The sequence below is a fragment of the Kogia breviceps genome, chromosome 3, assembly GCF_026419965.1.
Source record: "Kogia breviceps isolate mKogBre1 chromosome 3, mKogBre1 haplotype 1, whole genome shotgun sequence".
Lineage (NCBI taxonomy): Eukaryota > Metazoa > Chordata > Mammalia > Artiodactyla > Physeteridae > Kogia > Kogia breviceps.
The window spans coordinates 122,105,486-122,129,557 of record NC_081312.1 but is presented as its reverse complement, the minus strand read 5'-3'; the positions used below and the strand labels follow the sequence as shown (position 1 = coordinate 122,129,557).

The 24,072-nt window shown below is 52.7% G+C and overlaps 1 protein-coding gene across 1 annotated transcript in view; it reads left to right on the top strand.

The window, feature by feature from the left end:
* KLHL25 (kelch like family member 25) overlaps positions 1-24,072 on the top strand; it is a 62,332-nt gene that overhangs the window by 22,478 nt on the left and 15,782 nt on the right. The window contains exon 2 of the mRNA XM_059058822.2: positions 16,195-17,999. Within this exon, the coding sequence (XP_058914805.1) occupies positions 16,206-17,975 (1,770 nt within the window). The 5' untranslated portion in view covers positions 16,195-16,205 and the 3' untranslated portion in view covers positions 17,976-17,999. The remainder of the gene's footprint in view (positions 1-16,194; positions 18,000-24,072) is intronic.

The following is a 24,072-nucleotide window of genomic DNA, read 5'->3' as shown; positions in this document are numbered from 1 at the left end:
GTAACAGTCTTTATTTTAAACTCTATTTTGTCTGATATGAGCATTGCTAATCCAGCTTTCTTTTGATTTCCACTTGCATGGAATACCTTTTTCCATCCCCTCACTTTGTTTGTACGTGTCCCTAGATCTGAAGTGTGTCTCTTGTAGACAGCATAAATATGGGTATTGTTTTTGTATCCATTCAGCCAGTCTATGTCTTTTCATTGGAGCATTTAATCCATTTACATTTAAGGTAATTATCAATATGTGTGTTCTTATTGCCATTTTGTTAATTGTTTTGCATTTGTTTTTGAGCATCTTTTTTCTTCCCTTCCTCTTTTGTTCTCTTATGATTTAATGTCTATCTTTAGTGTTGTATTTTGATTGCTTTTCCTTTTTTGTGTGTGTTTCTATTGTAGATTTTTGGTTTGTGGTTCCCATGAGGTTTTGTTATAGCAGTATATGTGTATACCAGATTGTTTTAAATTGCTGGTCTCTTAATTTCCAATGCATTTCCAGTATCCTGCATTTGTATTCTTCTCACGATTGCTGGCTTTGATAATATATTTGTGTGTAGATGTTTACGTTATGTTTGCCTTTACTGGTGAGCTTTCCCATTCATAATTTTCTTGATTCTATTGTAGTTGTGGCCATTTCTTTTCCACTTAGAGAAGTTTCTTTAGGATTTGTTTTAAAGCTGCTTTGGTGGTGCTGAACTCTCTTAGCTTTTGGTTGTCTGTAAAGCTTTTGATTTCTCCATCAAATATGAATGAGAGCCTTGCTGGATAGTGTATTCTTGGTTGTAGATTTTAACCTTTCATCAGTTTAATTTTTTTAACATCTTTATTGGAATATAACTGTTTTACCATGGTGTGTTTCTGCTTTACAACAAAGTGAATCAGTTATACATATACATATGTTCCCATATCTCTTCCCTCTTGCGTCTCCGTACCTCTCACCCTCCCTATCCCACCCCTCTAGGTGGTCACAAAGCATAGAGCTGATCTCCCTGTGCTATGCAGCTGCTTCCCTCTAGCTATCTATTTTACATTTGGTAGTGTATATATGTCCATGCCACTCTCTCACTTCGTCACTGCTTACCCTTCCTCCTACCCATAGCCTCAGGTCCATGCTCTAGTAGGTCTGTGTTTTATTCCCATCTGACCACTAATCTCTTCATGATATTTTTTTCTTAGATTCCATATATATGTGTTAGCATACGGTATTTGTTTTTGTCCTTCTGACTTACTTCACTCTGTATGACAGACTCCAGGTCTCTCCACCTCATTACAAATAACTCAGTTTCATTTCTTTTTATGGCTGAGTAATATTCCATTGTATATATGTGCCACATCTTCTTTATCCATTCATCTGTTGATGGACACTTAGGTTGCTTCCATGTCCTGGCTATTGTAAATACAGCTGCAATAAACATTTTGGTACATGACTCTTTTTGAATTATGGTTTTCTCAGGGTATGTGCCCAGTAGTGGGATTGTGGGGTTGTATGGTAGTTCTATTTTTAGTTTTTTAAGGAACCTCCATACTGATCTCCATAGTGGATGTATCAGTTTACATTCCCACCAGCAGTGCAAGAGTGTTCCCTTTTCTCCACACCCTCTCCAGCATTTATTGTTTCTAGAGTTTTTGATGATGGCAATTGTGACCGGTGTGAGATGATATCTCATTGTAGTTTTGATTTGCATTTCTCTAATGATTAATGATGTTGAGCATTCTTTCATGTGTTTGTTGGCAATCTGTATATCTTCTTTGGAGAAATGTCTATTTAGTTCTTCTGCCCATTTTTGGATTGGGTTGTTTGTTTTTTTGTTATTGAGCTGCATGAGTTGCTTATAAATTTTGGAGATTAATCCTCTGCCGTTGCTTCATTTGCAACTATTTTCTCCCATTCTGAGGGCTGTCTTTTGGTGTTATTTATGGTATCCTTTGCTGTGCAAAAGCTTTGAAGTTTCATTAGGTCCCATTTGTTTATTTTTGTTTTTATTTCCATTTCTCTAGGAGGTGGGTCACAAAGGATCTTGCTGTGATTGATGTCATATAGTGTTCTGCCTATGTTTTCCTCTAAGAGTTTGATAGTGTCTGGCCTTACATTTAGGTCTTTAACCCATTTTGAGTTTATTTTTGTGTGTGGTGTTAGGGAGTGTTCTAATTGCGTACTTTTACAGGTAGCTGTCCAGTTTTCCCAGCACCACTTACTGAAGAGGCTGTCTTTTCTCCACTGTATATCCTTCCCTCCTTTATCAAAGATAAGGTGACCATATGTGTGTGGGTTTATCTCTGGGCTTTCTATCCTGTTCCATTGATCTATATTTCTGTTTTTGTGTCAGTACCATACTGTCTTGATTACTGTAGCTTTGTAGTATAGTCTGAAGTCAGGGAGCCTGATTCCTCCAGCTCCATTTTTCGTTCTCCTGATTGTTTTGCCTATTCGGAGTCTTTTGTGTCTCCATACAAATTGTGAAATCTTTTGTTCTAGTTCTGTAAAAAATGCCAGTGGTAATTTGATAGGGATTGCATTGAATCTGTAGATTGCTTTTGGTAATAGAGTCATTTTCATAATGTTGATTCTTCCAATCCAAGAACATGGTATATCTCTACACCTATTTGTATCATCTTTAATTTCTTTCATCAGTGTCTTATAGTTTTCTGCATATAAGTCTTTTGTCTCCTTAGGTAGGTTTATTCCTAGATATTTTATTCTTTTTGTTGCAGTGGTAAATGGGAGTGTTTTCTTAATTTCACTCAGATATTTCATCATTAGTGTATAACAATGCCAGAGATTTCTGTGCATTAATTTTGTATCCTGCTACTTTACCGAATTCATTGATTAGATCTAGAAGTTTTCTGGTAGCATCCTTAGGATTTTCTATGTATAGTATCATGTCATCGGCAAACAGTGACAGCTTTACTTCTTCTTTTCCAATTTGGATTCCTTTTATTTCTTTTTCTTCTCTGAATGCTGTGGCTAGAAATTCCAAAACTGTTAAATAAGAGTGGTGAGAGTGGGCAACCTTGTCTTCTTCCTGATCTTAGTGGAAATGGTTTCAGTTTTTCACCATTGAGAACGATGCTGGCTGTGGGTTTGTCATATATGGCCTTAATTATGTTGAGGAAAGTTCACTTTATGCCTACTTTCTGCAGGGTTTTTATCATAAATGGGTGTTGAATTTTGTCAAAAGCTTTCTCTGCATCTATTGAGATGATCATATGTTTTTTCTTCTTCAGTTTGTTGATATGGTGTATCACATCGATTGATTTGCGTATATTGAAGAGTCCTTGCATTCCTGGAATAAACCTCACTTGATCATGGTGTATGATCCTATTAATGTGCTGTTGGATTCTGTTTGCTAGTATTTTGTTGAGGATTTTTGCATCTATGTTCATCAGTGATATTGGCCTGTAGTTTTCTTTTGTTGTGACGTCTTTGTCTGGTTTTGGTATCAGGGTGATGGTGGCCTCATAGAATGAGTTTAGGAGTGTTCCTCCCTCTGCTATCTTTTGGAAGAGTTTGAGAAGGATAGGTGTTAGCTCTTCTCTAAATGTTTGATAGAATTCGCCTGTGAAGCCATCTGGTGCTGGGCTTTTGTTTGTTGGAAGATTTTTAAATGCAGTTTCAATTTCAGTGCTTGTGATTGGTCTGTTCATATTTTCTATTTCTTCCTGGTTCAGTCTCAGCAGCTTGTGCATTTCGAAGAATTTGTCCATTTCTTCCAGGTTGTCCATTTTATTGGCATACAGTTGCTTATAGTAATCTCTAATAATCTTTTCTATTACTGCAGTGTCAGTTGTTACGTCTCCTTTTTCATTTCTAATTCTATTGATTTGAGTCTTCTCCCTTTTCTTCTTGATGAGTCTGGCTAATGGTTTATCAATTTTATTTATCTTCTCAAAGAACCAGCTTTTACTTTTATTGATCTTTGCTATTGTTTCCTTCATTTCTTTTTCACTTATTTCTGATCTGATCTTTATGATTTCTTTCCTTCTGCTAAATTTGGGGGTTTTTTGTTCTTTTTCTAATTGCTTTAGGTGTAAGGTTAGGTTGTTTATTCGAGATGTTTCCTGTTTCTTAAGGTAGGATTGTATTGCTCTAAACTTCCCTCTTAGAACTGCTTTTGCTGCATCCCATAGGTTTTGGTTCATCGTGTCTCCATTGTCATTTGTTTCTAAGTATTTTTTGATTTCCTCTTTGATTTCTTCAGTGATCACTTCGTTATTAAGTAGTGTATTGTTTAGCCTCCATGTGTTTGTATTTTTTACAGATCTTTTCCTGTAATTGATATCTAGTCTCATAGCATTGTGGTCCGAAAAGATACTTGATATGATTTCAATTTTCTTAAATTTACTATGGCTAGATTAGTGACCCAACATATGATCTATCCTGGAGAATGTTCCATGAGCACTTGAGAAGAATGTGTATTCTGTTGTTTTTGTATGAAATGTCCTATAAATATCAATTAAGTCCATCTTGTGTAATGTATCATTTAAAGCTTGTGTTTCCTTATTTATTTTCATTTTGGATTATCTGTCCATTGGTGAAAGTGGGGTGTTAAAGTCCCCTACTATGATTGTGTTACTGTCGATTTTCCCTTTTATGGCTGTTTGTATTTGCCTTATGTATTGAGGTGCCCCTGTGTTAGGGGCATAAATATTTACAATTGTTGTATCTTCTTCATGGATCGATACCTTGATCATTATGTAGTGTCCTTCTTTGTCTCTTGTAATAGTTATTATTTTAAAGTCTATTTTGTCTGATGTGAGAATTGCTACTTCAGCTTTCTTCTGATTTCCATTTGCATGGAATAGCTTTTTCCATCCCCTCACTTTCAGTCTGTATGTGTCCCTGGGTCTGAAGTGGGTCTCTTGTAGACAGCATATATATGGGTCTTGTTTTTGTATCCATTCAGCCAGTCTGTGTCTTTTGGTGGGAGCATTTAATCCAATTACATTTAAGGTAATTATCGATATGTATGTTCCTATTACCATTTACTTAATTGTTTCGGGTTTGTTCTTCTATGTCTTTTCCTCCTCTTGTGTTTCTTGCTTAGAGAAGTTCCTTTAGCATTTGTTGTAAAGCTGGTTTGGTGGTGCTGAACTCTCTCAGCTTTTGCTTGTCCTGAAAGGTTTTAATTTCTCCATAAAATCTGAATGAGATCCTTGCTGGGTAGAGTAATCTTGGTTGTAGGGTTTTTTCCTTCATCACTTTAAATATGTCCTGCCACTCCCTTCTGGCTTGCAGAGTTTCTGCTGAAAGATCAGCTGTTATACTTATGGGGATTCCTTGTGTGTTATTTGTTTTTCCCTGGCTGCTTTTAATATGTTTTCTTTGTATTTAATTTTTGATAATTTGATTCATATGTGTTTTGGTGTGTTTCTCCTTGGATTTATCCTGTATGGGACTCTCTGTGCTTCCTGGACTTGATTAACTATTTCCTTCCCCATATTAGGGAAGTTTTCAACTATAATCGGTTCAAATATTTTCTCAGGCCCTTTGTTTTCTTCTTCTGGGACCCCTATAATTCGAATATTGGTGTGTTTAATGTTGTCCCAGAGGTCTCTGAGACTGTCCTCAGTTGTTTTCATTCTTTTTTCTTTATTCTGCTCTGTAGTAGTTATTTCCACTATTTATCTTTCAGGTCACTTATCTGTTTTTCTGCCTCAGTTATTCTGCTATTGATCCCTTCTAGAGTATTTTTAATTTCATTTATTGTGTTGTTCATCGTTGCTTGCTTCCTCTTTATTTCTTCTAGGTCCTTGTTAAATGTTGCTTGTATTTTCTCCCTTTTGTTTCCTAGATTTTGGATCATCTTTACTATCATTATTCTGAATTATTTTTCAGGTAGACTGCCTATTTCCTCTTCTTTTGTTAGTTCTGCTGGGTTTTTACCTTGCTCCTTCATCTGCTGTGTGTTTTTCTGTCATTTCATTTTGCTTATCTTACTGTGTTTGGAGTCTCCTTTTTTCAGGCTGCAGGTTCATAGTTCCTGTTGTTTTTGGTGACTGTCCCCAGTGGCTAAGGTTGGTTCACTGGGTTCAGTAGGTTTCCTGGTTGGTGGGACTAGTGCCTGTGTTCTGGTGGATGAGGCTGGATCTTGTCTTTCTGGTGGGCAGGTCCACGTCTGCTGGTGTGTTTGGGGATGTCGGTAGCCTTATTTTGATTTTAGGTAGCCTCTCTGCTAATGGCTGGGGCTGTAGTCCTGTCTTGCTATTCGTTGGGCATTGGGTGTCCAGCACTGTACGTTGCTGGTCCTTGAATGAAGCTGGGTCTTGTTGTCGAGGTGGAGATCTCTGGGAGATTTTCGCCATTTGATATTGCGTGGAGCTGGGAGGTCTCTTGTGGACCTGTGTCCTGAGGTTGGTTCTCCCACCTCAGAGACACAGCCGTGGCGCCTGGTTGGAGTGCCAAGAGTCTTTAATCTACACGGCTCAAAATAAAAGGGAGAAAAAATAGAAAGGAAAGGAAGGAAGGAAGGAAGGAATTAAGGAAGGGAGGAAGGAAGAAATGAAGGAAGGAAGAAAGGAAGGAAGTAATGAAGGAAGGAAGAGAGGAAGAAAGCAAGGAAGGAAGGGAGGAAAGAAGGGAGGAAGGAAGGGAGAAAGAAGGGAGGGGGGAAGGAAGGGAGGAAGAAAGGAAGGAAGAAAGCAAGAAAGGAAGGAAGGAAGGAAGAAAGGGAGGAAGGAAGTGAGGAAGAAAGGAAGGAAAGAAGGGAGGAAGGGAGGAAGGAAGGAGGGAAGAAAGAAAGGAAGAAGACAAAATGAAGTAGGATAAAATATAGTTATTAAAATAAAAAATAATTATTAAGAAGAAAAGTTTTTTAAAAATGGGTCAGTCAGAACCTTAGGACAAATGGTGAAAGCAAAGCTATACAGACAAAATCTCACACAGAAGCACACACATACACACTCACAAAAAGAAAAAAGGGAAAATAATAGTATATCTTGCTCCCAAAGTCCACCTCCTCAACTTGGGATATTTCGCTATCTATTCAGGTTTTCCACAGATGCAGGGTACTTCAGGTTGATTTTGGAGTTTTAATCCACTGCTTCTGAGGCTGCTGGGAGAGACCTCCCCCTCTCCTCTTTGTTCGCACAGCTCCTGGGGTTCAGCTTTGGACTTGGCCCCGCCTCTGCGCGCAGGTCGTCTGAGGGCATCTGCTCTTTGCTCAGACAGGACGGGGTTAAAGGAGCAGCTGATTCAGGGGCCCTGGCTCACTCAGCCCAGGGGGAGGGAGGGGCATGGATGCGGGGCGAGCCTGCGGTGGCAGTTGCCAGCGTGACGCTGCACCGGCCCGAGGCACGCTGCGTGTTCTCCCAGGGAAGCTGTCCCTGGATCCTGGGACCCCGGGAGTGGCGGGCTACACAGGCTCCCGGGAGGGGCGGTGTGGAGAGTGACCTGTGCTCGCACACAGGCCTCTTGGTGGCGGCAGCAGCAACCCTAGAGTCCCACACCCGTCTCTGGTGTCCACGCCAACAGCCGCGGCTCGCGCCCGTTTCTGGAGCTCCTTTATGCGGTGCGCTTAATCCCCACTCCTCGCGCACCAGGTAACAAAAGAGGCAAGAAAAAGTCTCCTGTCTCTTCATCACCTCCGCGCCCGTCTCTGGAGCTCCTTTAAGTGGCGTGCTTAAGCCCCTCTCCTTGCGCACCAGGAAGCAAAGAGGGAAGAGAAGGTCTCTTGCCTCTTCGGCAGCTCCAGACTTCTCCTGGACTCCTGCCCAGCTAGCTGTGCTGCACTAACCCCTTCAGGCTGTTTTCACTCTTGCCAACCCCAGTCCTCTCCCTGCAATCCAACCAAAGCCGGAGCCCCAGCTCCCAGCCCCCACCCACCCCGGCGGGTGAGCAGACAAGCCTCTCGGGCTGGTGAGTGCCGGTCGGCCTCGATACTCTGTGCGGGAATCTCTCCGCTTTGCCTTCCACACCCCTGTTGCTATGCTCTCCTCCGCGGCTCCGAAGCTTCCCCCCTCCACCACCCACAGTCTCCGCCTGCAAAGGGGCCTCTAGTGTGTGGAAACCTTTCCTCCTTCACAGCTCCCTCCCACTGGTGCAGGTCCCGTCCCTATTCTTTTGTCTCTGTTTATTCTTTTTTCTTATGCCCTACCCAGGTACGGGGGGAGTTTCTTGCCTTTTGGGAGGTCCGAGGTCTTCTGCCAGCGTTCGGTGGGCGTTCTATAGAAGAATTTCCACTTGTAGGTGTATTTCTGATGTCTCTGTGAGGAGGAAGGTGATCCCCGCGTCTTACTCTTCCGCCATCTTCTCTAGTCTCCTCATCAGTTTAACTGTATAGTGCCACTCCCTTCAGGCTTTTGCAAAATTTCTGCTGAAAAATCAGCTGAAAACCTTATGGGGATTCCCTTGTATGTTACTTGTTTCTTTTTCCTTGTGGCTTTTAATATTCTTTCTTTGTCTTTCATTTTTGTCAGTTTGATTAATATGTGTCTCATAATGGTCCTCATCGGGTTTATCTTATATGGGACTCTGTGCTTCCTGGATTTGAGTGAGTGTTTCCTTTCTCATGTTAGGGAAATTTTCAGCTATTATCTATTCAAATATTTTCTCACGTCCTTTCTCTCTTTTCCTTCTGGGACTCCTATAATGCAAATATTTGTGTGTTTAATAGTGTTCCAGAGGTCTCTGAGACCGACCTTATTTCTTTTCATATTTTTTCTTTATTCTGTTCTACAGCTGTGATTTCCACCACTCTTTCAGTCAGTTATTTGTTCTTCTGCCTCAGTTATTCTGTTGATTCCTCTAGTGTATTTTTCATTCCAGTTATTGTATTGTTCATCTCTGTTTGTTTGTTCTTTAAATCTTCTAGCTTTTTGTTAATCATCTCTTCTATCGTCTCAATCCGTGCCTCCGTTCTTTTTTTAAGATCTTGGACTATCCTTACTATCATTACCCTAAATTCTCTTTCAGGTAGGTTGCCTATCTCCACTTCATTTAGTTGTTCTTTTGGGTTTTTGTCTTGTTCCTTCATCTGGAACATATTTATCTACCATCTCATTTTGTCTAACTTTCTGTGTTTGTGGTTTCCTTTCTGCTGGCTGCAGGATCATAGCTCCTCTTGCTTCTGGTGTCTGCCCCTTGGTGGGTGAAGTTGGTCCTGGTGTTTGTGCAGGCTTCCTGGTGGGAGGGACTGGTGCCTGCCCACTGGTGGGTTCAGCTGGGTCTTGTCCCTGTAGTGGGCAGGGCCGTGTCAAGTGGTGTGTTTAGAGGTGGCTGTGAGCTCCGTAAGGCTTTAGGCAGCCTGTCTGCTGATGGGTGGGGCTGTTCCTATCCTGCTGTTTGTTTGGCCTGAGGCGTTCCAGCACTGGAGCCTGCAGGCTGTTTGGTAGGGCCAGGTCTTGATGCCAAAATAGTGACCTCCAGGAGAGGTAATGCTGATCAATATTCTCTGGGGCCTCTGCCACCAGTGTCCTTGCTCCCTCCCCAGTCAGCCACAGCCTACCCCTGCCTCCCCAGGACACCCTCCAAGACTCATAGGTAGGTCCAGCCTTGGCTTCTATGGAGTTACTGCTTTGGGCTGGGTCCCAGTGTATGTGAAATCTTGGGTGTGCCCTCTAAGAGTGGAGTCCCTCTTTGCCCCAGTTCTGTGGAGTTCCTGCACTCAAGCCCCACTGGCCTTCAAAGCCAAATGCTCTGGGGGTTCCTCCTGCTGATATCAGACCCTCAGGCTGGGGAACCTGACATGGGGCTCAGGACTCTCACTCCTGTGGGAGAGCCTCTATGATATAATTATTTTCCAATTTGTGGGTCGCCCACCTGGTGGGTATGCGATTTGACTATGTCATGAAAGCCTCCCTCCTACCATCTTGCTGTGGCTCCTTCTTTGTCTTTGAATCTAAAATATCTCTTTTTTGGTCGGTCCCTGTCTTTTTCGTTGATGGCTGTTCAGCAGTTTGTTGTGATTTTGGTGTTTTCATGAGAGGAGGTAGGCTCAAGTCCTTCTACTCCACCATGTTTTCCAGAAGAGAGGGGCTTCCTTTAGTTTGGATGCTTGCTGTCTCTTTCTTTAGCGTGTGCTGGCTGTTATCCCCTTGATATGGGGTGTGCAGGTGCAGTGGCCCTTGTGCACTCCCAGGATGGCGGGGGCAGTGCTTGGTGCCTGTTCGCAGGTCTCGTAACAGTAGCTGCTGTCTGTGTATTCCTGGGAGACTGGGGGCAGCGCTTGGCACCCGCTTGCGTGTCTCATAGCAGCGACTCACGCCCACCCGTGGAGCTCTGGTAGGCGGTGTCCTGTTGCCTGGGAGCGCTCACAGGGAAAGAAGCTCTTCTGGTGGTCCAACTCCTCTCCTCATGCCCCCTCCCTGTAATGGTGCCTTGCCTCTCTGGTAGGCCCAGGCTTCTTCCAAGTACCCCCTCAGTTGCCACACTCCAGCCTCTTCAGGCTGTCTCCATGCAGCCATCCCCGGTCCTTTCCCTGGGTCTGACCTCTGAAGCCTGAGCTTTAGCTTCACCCAGCCCCCACCTGCACCGAAAGATGAGAGTCTCAGGCTGGGGAGCGCAGGGTGGCGGTGCCGACCTCCTCTGCAGGTTACTCTCCGTTTTGCCTTCCACCTACCAGTTGCTGTACTCTTCTCCGAGGCTCTGAAGCTCCCCCTCCATCCAGGCTCACCTCCCTGCCGGTGAGGAGACTTCCCAAGGTGTGGAAACCTTTCCTCCTTCATAGCTCCCTCCCTGGGACGCAAGCCCCCTCCCAGTTTCTTTCTTTTTTTCTTTCCTTTTGTCCTACGCAGTTACATGGAGGTTTTCTTGCCCTTTCAGAAGTCTGAGGCCTTCTGCCGGCGTTCAGTAGGTGTTCTGTGCGTGTTGGTCCACTTGTAGGTGTATTTTTAATGTTTTTGTGGGAGCAGGTGAGCTCCCCATCCTGTTCCTCTGCCATCTTGATCTCATCCCTTCTATCTGGTGCGTTTTAACCTCTTTCCTGTAGGTTAGGACTGCAGTCAGGGAAGTGGAGCTGTTGTCGGAGGTGGATCAGTACCTCTTAGCAGGATGATAAATTGCTCGTCAGGAGCATAGCAGTGTCATGCAGTTAATTTATGTGCCTTAAATCCATCAATACCCGGGATGACGCTTAGGTCATCAAAATAGTCCTGAGATACATACAGCTTGAGAGTGTGATTTTGGGAGGCCCCCAAAGGCAGGGGGCCATGGAGACAGGCTTCCAAGAGTCTGGACAGACCTGACTCTGCACACACACTTTTGGTGCTCACCCTTCCTGCCACCTGGAACCTTTTGTCTTATACTCTCTTTGGATCTTATACCTTTATCTTATACTCTCTTTGGATCCCCCAGCCCCTGCATAGGGCTGGGTGTGTGACTGGTACTGAACACTGGAAATCACCTCATGAAACCCGTTCTTGGTGTCTAGGGTGGCCTCCCCTGGAGGTGCAAAGGGTGGCAGGACTCACATAGCTAAGACCCCTTACTAAGGCCAGCAGTCCTGATCCCTGATTCAGGAACCGACATCCCACTGATCCTTTTACTAGTTGGGACTCCTGGTGGCAAGTGACAGAAAGGAAGGGGGCGGACTGGCTCAGGTCAGCAGGCATGAGGGCCCCGCTCTCCTCTGTGCAACTCCCACCTCGGGCAGCACTCCCGCTCCCAGCCTCCGTTCAATCTGTCAGCAGCCCCAGGAACAGAGCCGGCCTCACCCCATGCAGCTGAGTAAACATCGTAGACTAGAGTCTCCTGGGCCCATCCTGGGTGTGGGCCCGTCACAGTGGCTGGGAGGATACTGGAGCCCAGGGATGCACCACTTTGGCCAGCCCGGTGCCCCGCCTTGGATCCCGTGTCTAAACAGCCTGGAGTGGAGATGGGTGGTTCCTGAGAACAGCTGGATGTTGGGACAAGCAGGAGGGGGGCTGTGCTGGCTTGCATGTCCACCATGCCCACCCATCGTCACAGCTACCTCGGCAGCATCCACAGCTATCTCAGCCTGCATCTTCTCTGGGCCTGGAGGGCAGCTGGGCGAGCACCACAGTGCATGTTAGTGAGGTGAGCTTTATGCACCATATGCGTCTCAGTGTCATCATTTAGTCCAGTCAAGTGGTCACTCTGTGCCGGGTCCCGTCAGCACCACACATGGTCCCCACCTTCAGGGGCCAGAGATGCAGGAGGCAGATAAGCGCATGATGCTAAGTTGTGATGGGTGCTGCGAAGGCAGAAGTAGGGGAGTGTGGGAGGGGGTGACCTCACCAAGGTGGCCACTCTCAGGAGGCTTGAGAGTGAGCCACTCAGGAAAAATGGGGTGGGCAGGGGCACGTTCCAGGCAGAAGAACAGCACATGAAAAGGTCCTGAGGCCAGTGACAAGTCCGGCGCAGCCTGGGGGGCAGCTCTTTGGGACGTGGCAGGATGTGAGGACACAGGGGTAGCCAGTGGAGACCTGGAGGCCACAGTAGGGACCTGGGATTTTACTGAGGGTGCTGGGACGGCCCTGGAGAGTTTTGAGCTGGGCGTGGTGTGATCCAGGTGACGCTGTTTAAAAGGTAACTCTGGTCTCTGGATGCGTTCAGAGCCTGGAGGGCGTGAGCAGAAGCAGAGGCTGGTGAGGGGTGTTTCTGTTAGTCTAGGGGTAGGGGGCGGGGGTCAGGTCCAGGGCTCGGGTAGGAGGCGCGGCCACAGGACATGTGGTGGCCTGGTTGTTGGGACAATGGGATGTGAGCACCAAGGAACGTGTTGGTGGCATTTCCCAGACCGAGGGAGGAGCAGGTTTGGTGGGAGTTTTGGACATGTTACAACTGAGGTAATGCTTCGGCTTCCGGGTATTTTCTGGTGGAGGTAGGAGCCTGAGGTGGGGCACACAGCATCCAGGGCCCCCGGCTTTCGGGCCTGTCCTCCCACACCGCCGGCCTGGAGCTGAAGGGCAGCCCTGGGCACCCGTGGGCCTGGGTGGAGACTCGATTCGCAGTCTCTGCAGCCCCCTCCCTGTGTCTGGGCCTCAGTCTCCTTGTCTGGAAACTGGGGCCAGTGAGACTCTGCACCCCTCCCCCCCCCCAGAATCCTGGTGCCTTGGGGCTGTCCCTGGAAGACTGGCTCAGGTCCCGGCGCCTCCTGGGAGGAGGCAGGACAGACAGGAGAGACGGCCCTCCTGGCAGGCGCTGCTGCCCTCGGCTCTGCTCAGAAGAGCCTGGGCCGGCAGCCGTCTGGAGGTGGGAACCTGCTTGGGTGTGTCCGTGCGTCGCGGGCTCTCTGCAGGGGTGGGAGTTGGCATCAGCGGGCAGGCATCCTGGTACTGAGCGAGACAGAGTCAGCTCAGGAGCCCTGGGCTGCCCACTCAGCGTTGCCCTTGGAGAGGTCACCACTTGACCTCATTCTCAGGGCAAACGTGGCCGCTCTGTTGGGGTTTGCCCTGCTTTTTGGCACCTTCTCAGTCTTTGAGTCCTGCTTCGTCTTGCCCTTAACGCCCTCCTAAGGGAGTCTCCACCTGGATCCCTCCCAGGGCGGCCCTGTTAACTGCCCCCCAGAGTGGAGGGGGGCCCAGCCCATTCCCACAGCCTCAGTGCCGGCTGCCTCAACGTGGACCTGGGCCCGGGAGGGAGGGAAGCGTGCCACACGGGGCCAGAAAACCCAAGAGGGCCTTCGCCTGACGGGCTGAGAGTGTGTGTCCACATGTGACTGTGGGAGGAAAACAGGGCCATCCACTCTCTGGCTAGCCCCAGGGCCAGGCCCTGTGGGCAGCCTCTGAGCCCACCGCCCCCCCAGGAGCAGCTACTAGTGACGTCCTGTTTGCACGGCAGAGAGCTGGCATTCCAACCCGGAGCTGTCTGTAAAGTGAGTCCAGGAGGAGTTGGGCACCATGCATGGGTGTCCAAGCCCCAGCTTTCAAGGCTACGTTCCTGTGGCGCTCAGAAGCAGCCTGGTTTCCTGGCTGGGGTGGGGCACAGGGCAAGGGCAGTGAGGTGTTCAGGGACCCAGAGCAGATGGGGCCTGTAGAACAGCAGGAACCGAGGTCAAACGTCAGCATCAGGGCCCTGAATTGGAGTCCTCGGAGCCAGTCCCCTAGGTGGCACACAGATCAAAGGCCACGTCCCTCCAACAGCCCAGACACGTGGGAGCCGGATGGACAGTCACCAGGTGGATGGCCACATTTGGGAAGGTGCCCGGTGATCAAGGAGGCAGAAGCCGGAATGAGGATTTAGCAGCCACGTGAGATTCGGGGAGCCGTGTTGCAAGTCTGGAGTTCAGGTTGGGCAATTCAGACCTGGTGGGGGCAGGGGGACTTCCCAGGAAGCCTCTGCGGCCAGGTCAGCGCAGTCTCTCATCTCTGCAGTGCCTGGCCCCAGGGCCAGGCTCGGAGGTCAAGCTCTGTAAATAATTGCCAACGAGTGAGGGACTCCCGGAGGCCCAAGCAGAGCAGGGACTTTGTCTTACACTAGAGAAAAAAACTAAGTTGCAGAGGAGGGGAGAGGTGCCCTAGGACAGGTGGTAGAGTGGGGACCACCGTGTACAGCCTGGACGTCGGGTCCAGCACTCTCCCGCCCCTGTGGGCTGCACTCGGACACACACCCCGCCCTCAGGCGAACCTCTAACCTGGAGCTCAGTGCTCCGCGGTGGCAGGTTTGCACTGCAGGGACCCTGACGGGTCATCGGCCTGCAGTCCGCCTGGAGCTCGGGGGCCAGAGCAGCAAGGCCAGGCCCAGCCCCTGTGTCTTCCCTGCCCCAGCCCGGGAGCAGGGGCCTTGCCCGGGCAGCTCTGATCGCGTCACTCGGTGGCTTCCCTGGCTCTTTGCCAGGAGAGGAGTGCGCAAGGGAGAGAACAGTGCACTTGGACAGTAATTTACCATCCAGTGAAGCATGAGATCACAGCCTTCCTTTACCAGACTATTAAGTACAAAATTGACTTGGAGCTGGGAGTGGGGGGAGTTTACACTTCTGAAAATAAAAATGAAAAAGAAGAGGTTTTTCTGGCCTCCTCACCAGCAGGAAGGAGGAAGCCCAGGCTTTTGGGGTCAGGACGCTGAATGCAGTTTGCTTTTTGGCCACTTTCTCTTGAGGCCTAGGATCTTTGCCTGCCGTCTGGCTGAGCCTCATTCCCATAGTACCACAGTGGGGTCTTGGGTCATGCCATCGGCCAGACTTTAATTCAAGTGCTTTGGAATCCCCACGTTCCAGTGGGCGACGAGCCTGTGTCTCTCTGCACTGGGGAGCCACACTCTGAGCCCTAAGTCCCGGGCCTGGCAGAGGACGCCAGACGAGGGGGCAGGTGGAGCGTTCGCTGTGGCCCGGGAGCCTGGAGTCGCCTGTCGGGACCAGGGAGGCTCCGATGGTGGCAGGTTTTCCTGCTGCTTTGGTTGAGGCAAATCTGGATTGTTTTAGCATCCCGCTGTCACCCAGGACTTTGTCTTGGCTTCCCCTTGGGACCTCAGAATCGAGCAGGTGTCCAGAGGGTGAGCCACAGACTAGCTGGCCTCATCTCCACACCTTGTTTATCGCAGCTGGGTCCGGAAGCCTCTGGAGAGCCCTGGATTTGCAGAACGTGTCTATGCTGAGCGCTTGGGCTGTGACAGCAGTTCTTGGGGAACTTTCCAAGGGCAAGAGGTGTGAGGGGCGTGGCCAGGGCTGCTTGGAGCCCAGCTCAGGACAGGGCGCACTGGGAGCAGAGGGGGGCGTAAGGCTCTGCTTGGGGTCTGTGGCTCCTTGGGAACGGCTTTCAAAATCTCCCTGCAGGAATACCAGTCTCCATGGGCAGATGGGGTGTAGAGATTGGGCTGGAACCAGACAGCCCACGAGGGAATTCTGGCTGCAGCACGTGAGGCAGCCACTTTGTGTCTCTGAGCCTTGGCTTCCCCGGCTGCAGAATGGGGCCACACAGTAGCAGCCCTGGACAGTGGAATGCGTCCAGAGCACATGCTCCTTAGCGCTGCCCTGCTGTGTCTTCTTAACCAGGCTGGGGACACTATTGCACGTTCTAGCAGCCACGGGAGGCAGCTGCAGCTCGAGGTCACCCAAGGAGGCTCGTATCCAGAGCTGGTGCTCTGGATACCAACCGCAAAAGCGGTTGGTCTGAACCCCAGCCTCTACCATCCGAGTCATCCTTGGCTGGCAGATTGAGGGGTGGGGCTTGGGCTGGGTTTGGCAGAGCCGAGCAGAGAGCAGGGGTGGAGGGGGCAGGCCGGCCAGGCTTGGGGGCTGAGCGGGGAGCCGTGGGGGCGCCAGGCCCTGGCCCCTCTCACCTGTGGCCTTGTCCCCCCCGGCAGGTTGGCTCAGCATGTCGGTCAGCGTCCATGAGACCCGCAAGTCGCGGAGCAGCACGGGCTCCATGAACATCACGCTGTTCCACAAGGCCTCGCACCCCGACTGCGTGCTGGCGCATCTCAACACGCTGCGCAAGCACCGCATGTTCACGGACGTCACGCTCTGGGCCGGCGACCGCGCCTTCCCCTGCCACCGTGCCGTGCTGGCCGCCTCCAGCCGCTACTTCGAGGCCATGTTCAGCCACGGCCTGCGGGAGAGCCGCGACGACACGGTCAACTTCCAGGACAACCTGCACCCGGAGGTGCTGGAGCTGCTGCTGGACTTCGCCTACTCTTCCCGCATCGTCATCAACGAGGAGAACGCAGAGTCGCTGCTCGAGGCGGGCGACATGCTGCAGTTCCACGACGTGCGCGACGCGGCCGCCGAGTTCCTGGAGAAGAACCTGTTCCCGTCCAACTGCCTGGGCATGATGCTGCTGTCGGACGCCCACCAGTGCCGCCGGCTCTACGAGTTCTCGTGGCGCATGTGCCTGGTGCACTTTGAGGCCGTGCGGCAGAGCGAGGACTTCAACAGCCTGTCCAAGGACACCCTGCTGGACCTCATCTCGAGCGACGAGCTGGAGGCGGAGGACGAGCGCGTGGTCTTCGAGGCCATCCTGCAGTGGGTCAGGCACGACCTGGAGCGGCGCAAGGCCCACCTGCCCGAGCTGCTGCGCGGTGTGCGGCTGGCCCTGCTGCCGTCCGACTGCCTGAAGGAGGCCGTGTCGGGCGAGGCCCTGCTCATGGCCGACGAGCGCACGCGGCTCATCGTGGACGAGGCGCTGCGCTGCAAGGCCCGCATCCTGCAGAACGACGGCGTGGTCACCAGCCCCTGTGCCCGGCCGCGCAGGGCCGGACACACGCTGCTCATCCTCGGGGGCCAGACCTTCATGTGTGACAAGATCTACCAGGTGGACCACAAGGCCAAGGAGATCATCCCCAAGGCGGACCTGCCCAGCCCCCGCAAGGAGTTCAGCGCCTCGGCCATCGGCTGCAAGGTCTACGTGACCGGGGGCCGGGGCTCCGAGAACGGGGTCTCCAAGGACGTGTGGGTGTACAACACCGTCCACGAGGAGTGGTCCAAGGCAGCGCCCATGCTCATCGCCCGCTTCGGCCACGGCTCGGCCGAGCTGGAGAACTGCCTCTACGTGGTCGGGGGGCACACGTCCCTGGCTGGCGTCTTCCCGGCCTCGCCGTCTGTCTCCCTGAAGCAGGTGGAGAAGTACGACCCCGGGGCTAACAAGTGGACGATGGTGGCCCCACTGAGGGATGGCGTCAGCAATGCCGCGGTCGTGAGCGCCAAGCTGAAGCTCTTTGTCTTCGGGGGGACCAGCATCCACCGGGACATGGTGTCCAAAGTCCAGTGCTACGACCCCGCAGAGAACCGGTGGACGATCAAGGCCGAGTGTCCCCAGCCTTGGCGGTACACCGCTGCCGCCGTCCTGGGCAGCCAGATCTTCATCATGGGAGGCGACACGGAGTTCACAGCTGCCTCGGCCTACCGCTTCGACTGCGAGACCAACCAGTGGACGCGGATCGGGGACATGACTGCCAAGCGCATGTCCTGCCACGCCCTGGCCTCGGGCAACAAGCTCTACGTGGTGGGGGGCTACTTCGGGACCCAGCGGTGTAAGACCCTGGACTGCTATGACCCCACCTCGGACACGTGGAACTGCATCACCACCGTGCCCTACTCGCTTATCCCCACGGCCTTTGTCAGCACCTGGAAGCACCTGCCCGCATGAGGCGCACCTGTACAGCCCAACCAGGTGAGCTCCCACACCCCAGGCCTGATCCCACCCTGGGTAAAGGCTGCATCTTCCGCGGAAGGCCGGGCGAGGCAGGACCTCAGGTGACTGGGGGGCTCTGGGACCCTTTCTAAATTCCGGAGCCGGAGCCTGGCTCTGCCCCTTACTTGTAGTTGATGAGCAAAACACATAACCCCGCTGCCACATGGGGGTGACAGTCTTAGACTGTGGCGGTGGTTCCCAGGCATGGCCGTAGGTCAGAGTCCCCGGGGGCCTTCTGACAATCCTATGTGGAGTCTAGGCCAACCTGTGAAGTCTGAGGGCACAGTCTCCACGCAGGGGCACCCTCCCTCTGACACCAGCTGTGAGGTCGGGGTTCCCCAGAACCGTCTCAGATCCAGCACTCACTGGAAAGACTCATGAATGTGCTGAAGGCATATGTGCATGGTTATGGCTTATTATGGGCAGAGGATACAGACTAAGATCAGAGGGCAGAGATGCAGGGGTCAGAGTCCTGGACGGGGGTCCAAATGCAAAGCATCCCTTGTCCACTCCCCATGGAGTTGGGACACCGTTACTCTCGCAGCATCAGCGAGTGACAGCACGCGCGGAACGCTGCCCGCCAGGGGAGCTCACAGAAGCTGCGGTGTGCAGAATTTTTAGCGGGGCCCCATCACGTGGGCATGACCGATTGATCGTGTCCCCGTGGTTACTGTCAAGTCAGCTGGTCCAGAGTGACCCAAAGCCCCCACCCTAAACAAAGACACTCCTATCAGGTGTGACCCAGATCACCTCCCAGAAGCCAAGGGCAAAGGCCAGGTCTCTATTGGGGCAAGGCCACAAATTCTTCCCTACTCAAATGCTAAGCCCAGGCCTCGCCCTAGGCCATTCGGGGCCTCTGGGGCCCAGGCCTCAGTGGCCGTTATAGCTCCAGGTGAGTCCGTGTACAGCCAAGGTGAGAGCCCCCCCCCCAGGGGGGGTCCTTGAGAGGCAACAGGTGGGGAGTGGATGGAGGGCTCAGAGGGAGGCGGGGGCTGGCGCCCTGGGGCCGGGTGCCACTGTGGACATCTGGTGGTTCCAGGGCTCTGGGACCAGACGGCCCTGGGATTGGGTCCTGCCTCTCCTGGGGGGCGGCTTTGTGCTCACTGGTGTGCGAGGGAACCTCTTGTCTCCCATCCCTCCGCAAGATGGAGAGAGAAGGCCTTCCTCAGAGCAGGCGTCACGATTACGTGAGGAACAGCCCCCCAGCAGGGCTTGCTGCAGTGCTGCCCCAGTTATCCCGAGTTATCTTGCTCTCTGTTCTTAGCGCCATCATTATATGAAATCGTTGCTTGAAAAGGGAAGGTGACAGTGGGTGCCAGGGGCAAAGGGACACATTCAGGCACTCTCTGTGGGTGACAGAGGAACAGGGAGATGGGAGGAGGGACTTGCCCAGGGCCCAGGACGGGTGCAGAGTCAGGGGAAGGGACAGGGTGGAAGGAAGGACCAGCATGTCCCGGAGGGCCTCTTCTGAGGGGTGGGCGGGGTCTTTCCTGCAACCCCGCTGGGGCAGGACCCACAGCAGGCACTGAGGTTGGATTAGGGTGTCCTGAGCCAGCCAGGCAGGGGTGCAGGAGCAGGGGCTGCAATGGAGTGGTGGACTCGTGGGCACTGGAGAAGGTCGTCCACGGTCAGGTCCCAACTCTTAGCCCTCCTCGGGTCCTTGGCCCTTGAGGTGGTGAGGTCTGGGGATGCCTGGTGGATGGGAGTCAGGAGGCATATGTCCTGGGGGCTCTAAGAAGTGGTGTCGGTGGGAGATCCCAGGGTCACGCAGTGGGAGCCTTCCTACCCGGCCCTGGGCTGTCCTGTCCACCAAGGTGTTTGTCTGCCTGGCCGGCCCTGCCCGCACCTGCCTTGTGCTCTTGCAGCTGTGAGGAACCAGCGCCGCACCCTTCACGTTACAGGAACCCCGTCGGGAGCTAGCCAGAGCGGAGAAATTAATTTCCTCAATGACCTGGCAGCTGCTGACAAGAACGCTGAAAGCTGTGCACAGCGAAAGCAATCATACTTAGCTGGGATTGCTTCTGAATGGAATCTGATGTCTCAGCTATTAAATCACATCCAGCCGTGCCTTCGAGGCCCTTAAAGAGATAAGTCCTCTGGCAGGCAAGGCAGGCAGGGCAGGACCCAGCGAAGGCATCAGAGGTGCCATACAGGGTGTTTGGCCTCATAAAGTCCAGCCTGGATGAGAATAGGCTTTGTTCTCTTTTAAGGTTTCTCTGCTTTGTTTTGTTTTAATGTGCTCTCTTCCTCTTTGGGAGAAAAATCTGACCAGCAAAATGTCTTGGTCCTGGGGAATAGGCTTCAAAGAGAACACTGGCATTTCCTTGTTGGTTCCCTGTTCCTACACTCTGGGGACTCAGGCTGGTCACCTGCGGGGCCCAAAGGCTCCTCCCGTCTCAGGCCACCCAGCCCAGGCCAGGTGGCTCTGACCCTGTCTGCTGTTTGCCCATCCCCGGGACCCTGGAGGGCAGTTCTTCCCCAAGCGGGAGAGGGTGGGGGGTAGGTCAGCCGGACCCAGTGAGCCCTTTATTTTTCCAGGACCTCCCCCCATTTCAGGGACCGTGGAAGGGTTGGCTCTTACTCTTGCTGGCTGCTTGACCCTGGTTGCTTAACTTCTCTGAGCTTCAGCTTTCTCATCTGGAGAACGGGAATAAAAACTATTACAGTAGTTGAGGAGGAGAGACCGAGTGAGGGGCTGGGTTCAGAGTCTGCTTTTATATGAGGTTGCAAGGAGGAGGGGATGGTAGTGCTAATGGTTTCGGGATGCCTTGGGCGGCAGGGACCTCTGGATGTCCCTGGGCCAGCCCCTCCTTCGGGAAGGGTCCATCCCTCGCGGTCGGGATCGCACTTGCCATTGCCTGGCTGAGTGCCGCACGGGCCTTGTTCCTTCTGTGCTCCCCAGCCCACGGCGTGGGTGCTGTGGTCTCGGGAACGAGGATGTGGCAGGCACTGGGGTAGGAAGCTGATGCCTGGGCCCATCCGGCCCTCCCTCAGCTCCTGGGAAGCGGAGCTCTGTGGCAGGAAGGCTCCCTCGCTCTGCTGCAGCCGGGGCAGTCGCCACAGTGCTGCCAGGACCCGCTGGGGGAGCAGCCCTCACTCGGAAGGCCGCAGACCAGGTGGTCCTGAGCCGGGGGGCTGCGGCAGGTGGGGGGGATGGAAGGGGCCCGTGACAGCAGTGTTGGGTAAGGAGCTGGGCCCACGCACCCTCGACAAGGCTGCAGGTCGTGACAAGCAGAGATTAGCACGCCTGCTGCCCCTCCGGCACGGGCCTCCCTCTGTCCACCCAGCCTGGCTGCCAGCCGGAAATCCCCATGCCGGGGCCAGAGAATGGCGTCTGTACCCATTGCACCCCCCGAGTGCCCCTCCTTGCTCTACTGTCCCAGTCCCTCCTGCAGGCATAGCACCAGCCTGGGGTCCTGTCTGCAGTGCCTCTCTGGTCCCCGAACCCCACGTCCATCTCTTAAGACTCCACTTAACTTCAGGAACCACCAGCCAGAGCCCTGCGCTCTGCAACCCCTCCCCATCACCCTGAGTGACTTCCCCCATTCGTCCCCAAGTGCTTTGTTTCCCCATTTCGGACACCACTCGTGAGCTCTGGGTGGTGCCTGCATCCACACCAGGTGTCCCAGTCGTGAGCTCATTTAACCCTGGGAAGCATTTGTCATCGGGGCTGCTGTTAACGGAGCTGGCACCTGAGACTCAGCATAGGTGGCTGACATCACATTAACAGCTGGTGAGGGTTGGAGTGGGATCTGAGCCCTGGAGGTGCCTCAGGCCTGCAGGCGTCTCTGGAGACCCGGGCACTGGGCACCCCACATCTGCACCCTGGTGCCGAGGGCAGGCCACACGGTGCTACCCGGCAGTGGGGGTGGAGTGCTGTGCGGGAAGCTGAACGCCGGCAGGACCTCCAGGACCAGCCTAGCTCCCGTGTCACATCCGATCCTTGTCCCTAGGTGACAGCGGCCAGCGGTGGCAGGAGGCCCCTGGAGCTGGGGTGGGTGCCCATCTCCCCGGGCTCCCCACCAAGTGTAGACTAGCTGTGAACGTTCTTTTCTCTTGTTCTCTCCCGCTGAGCTCCCAGCTCCCCCAGCCTGCCTCTGGCCTGAGGGCTTCAGAACATCGGGGCAGGGGTCCAGGTTGCCGGGAGCCGTATTCTCCTCACGGGCATTGTTGGAACCCAGACACTTGGGGTGCCGGGGCACGGGCTCCAGCCCCTCTCTGGGAAGGGCTGGAGCCCGTCAGTCCCCTAGGGGGCCCTGCAGGGGACTCAGTTGCCACCAGAGGAGGGCTGATTCAGCACACTGTCCTACCTTGAGAGAGATTGTGCCTGAGAGGCAACCCAGGAGCACAGGATTCAGGACTGGGCTGGTGTGGCCGGGGCGGGGGGGGTGCCCGGGGCAGGAGGGCAGGCCTTTTGCAACAACCCGCGTCCACCCATCCGCCTGCGCACCCACGGCCTCCCGTTCTGCCTGTGTTCACCAGGGCCTCCCTGTGCCAGGCCCGCGATGGGGACGGCGTTAGTGGCTGCCCGCACGGCAGGCCCCCACCAGCACGCCACGGGACAGTGAGAGCAGTCACGGGGCTGGCCGGGGCCACTGTGCACGGGCGGTGGGCTAGACAAGTGTCCTATTGACTGGAAAAAAAAAAAAAAACCACACAACCTAAAGGTTGAGAATTATGTTTTATTTGGCGGACAAAACTGAGGACTTAAGCCTGGGACACAGCCTCTCAGATAGCTCTGAGGGACTGCTCCCAAGAGGTCGTGGGGGGAGCCAGCACATATAGGAGTTCTTACAATGAAGACCAGGTAGCCAGAACATCAAAAGAATATTGTTAAAGAAACCAGACATCTCAAGTTAAGGAATTTAGCGCTTTTCTGTGTATGGGAAGATGCAAGAGTCTGGGCTCACCGAAGTCATTCCTTTAAGACGCACTTCAGCTGTCAGGGGTCCAGTATCCTGTGCTTTCCCATCCTGAGTCTCCTCAGGGTGCACCGTCAGGGGCGGCTGCAACATCCTTTGTTTACTGACGTGGCGGGCACCATTTCTGCATTGATACATGGTCCCATTTCACAGATGAGGAAACCAGGCCTCAGAGAAGCAACTGCCAGAAATCAGGGTGGCGCAGACCAGCACGGCCATGGGACGCGCCTGAGTGATCCAGGCAGTGCGGCTTCCCAGCTCCTCTGCCTTCAGGGTGCCACCTCTTCCTCAGCAACTCGGGCCAGCCCAGGAGGGCCACTCGCCAGGTCAGGGTCCCACAGCCCCTCACCCCCGGCGCAGGGGGCTCTGAGGCTTGGCTGGGGGCCTGCCCCGAGGGGAACCCCATGTCTGCTTGGTGTTCTGGCAGGCCCCCAAGCTTTGGGTTCACCGCCTTAGGGCTTCTCAGGATGTTTACGGGCCTGTGAGGAGCTTGGAGGGATTTGGGGGCCCTTCACAAGCCCCACTGAGAACACAGTGGTCGCCTTGCTCAGCCCACACATCTGGGAGCTTGCTGACCCCCTGGGCTCGACCAGCTTCCAGCAGAGCTCGAGTCGGCCTTCCAGAAGCCTTGCGAATGAGGGGTGCATCCCACTTGAAGGAAACAGGTCCATAGGTCCGAGTGCTGGCTTGAATTTGTTTCATTATAATGTTACTTAAATACGTACAGACTTACAACTAGATGTAAGCTCCCTGTGTTTGTAGCTCTTTCACAGCTGCAGCGCTAACAATTGTACAGGTGAAATACACCCAAAGACGTAAGACCAAGAACGTGGTCTCCGCTAACTGATGCGTTGTGGAAGCTGTGTTGCCTCCCTCTGCCTCTTGGATGGCTGGATATGCAGGTTTATGGGGAGCTCAGCCCGCCTGTGTGGGAGGCTCCTTCTCTTTTCCTTTTTGGAGCCGCCGTGAGACCCCTTTGGGCAGCTCGGTGTGGGTGGAGGTGGGGGGACAGCATCTGTGTTCCCTGGCACAAACCTGCCTCCTTGGTCTAGGGCTGCCTCTGAGCCTGTGGCCCTCAGAGAGCTGGCCAGAGTAACTGTGCCGTCTGGCATTGTGGATGGGTGGGGAGT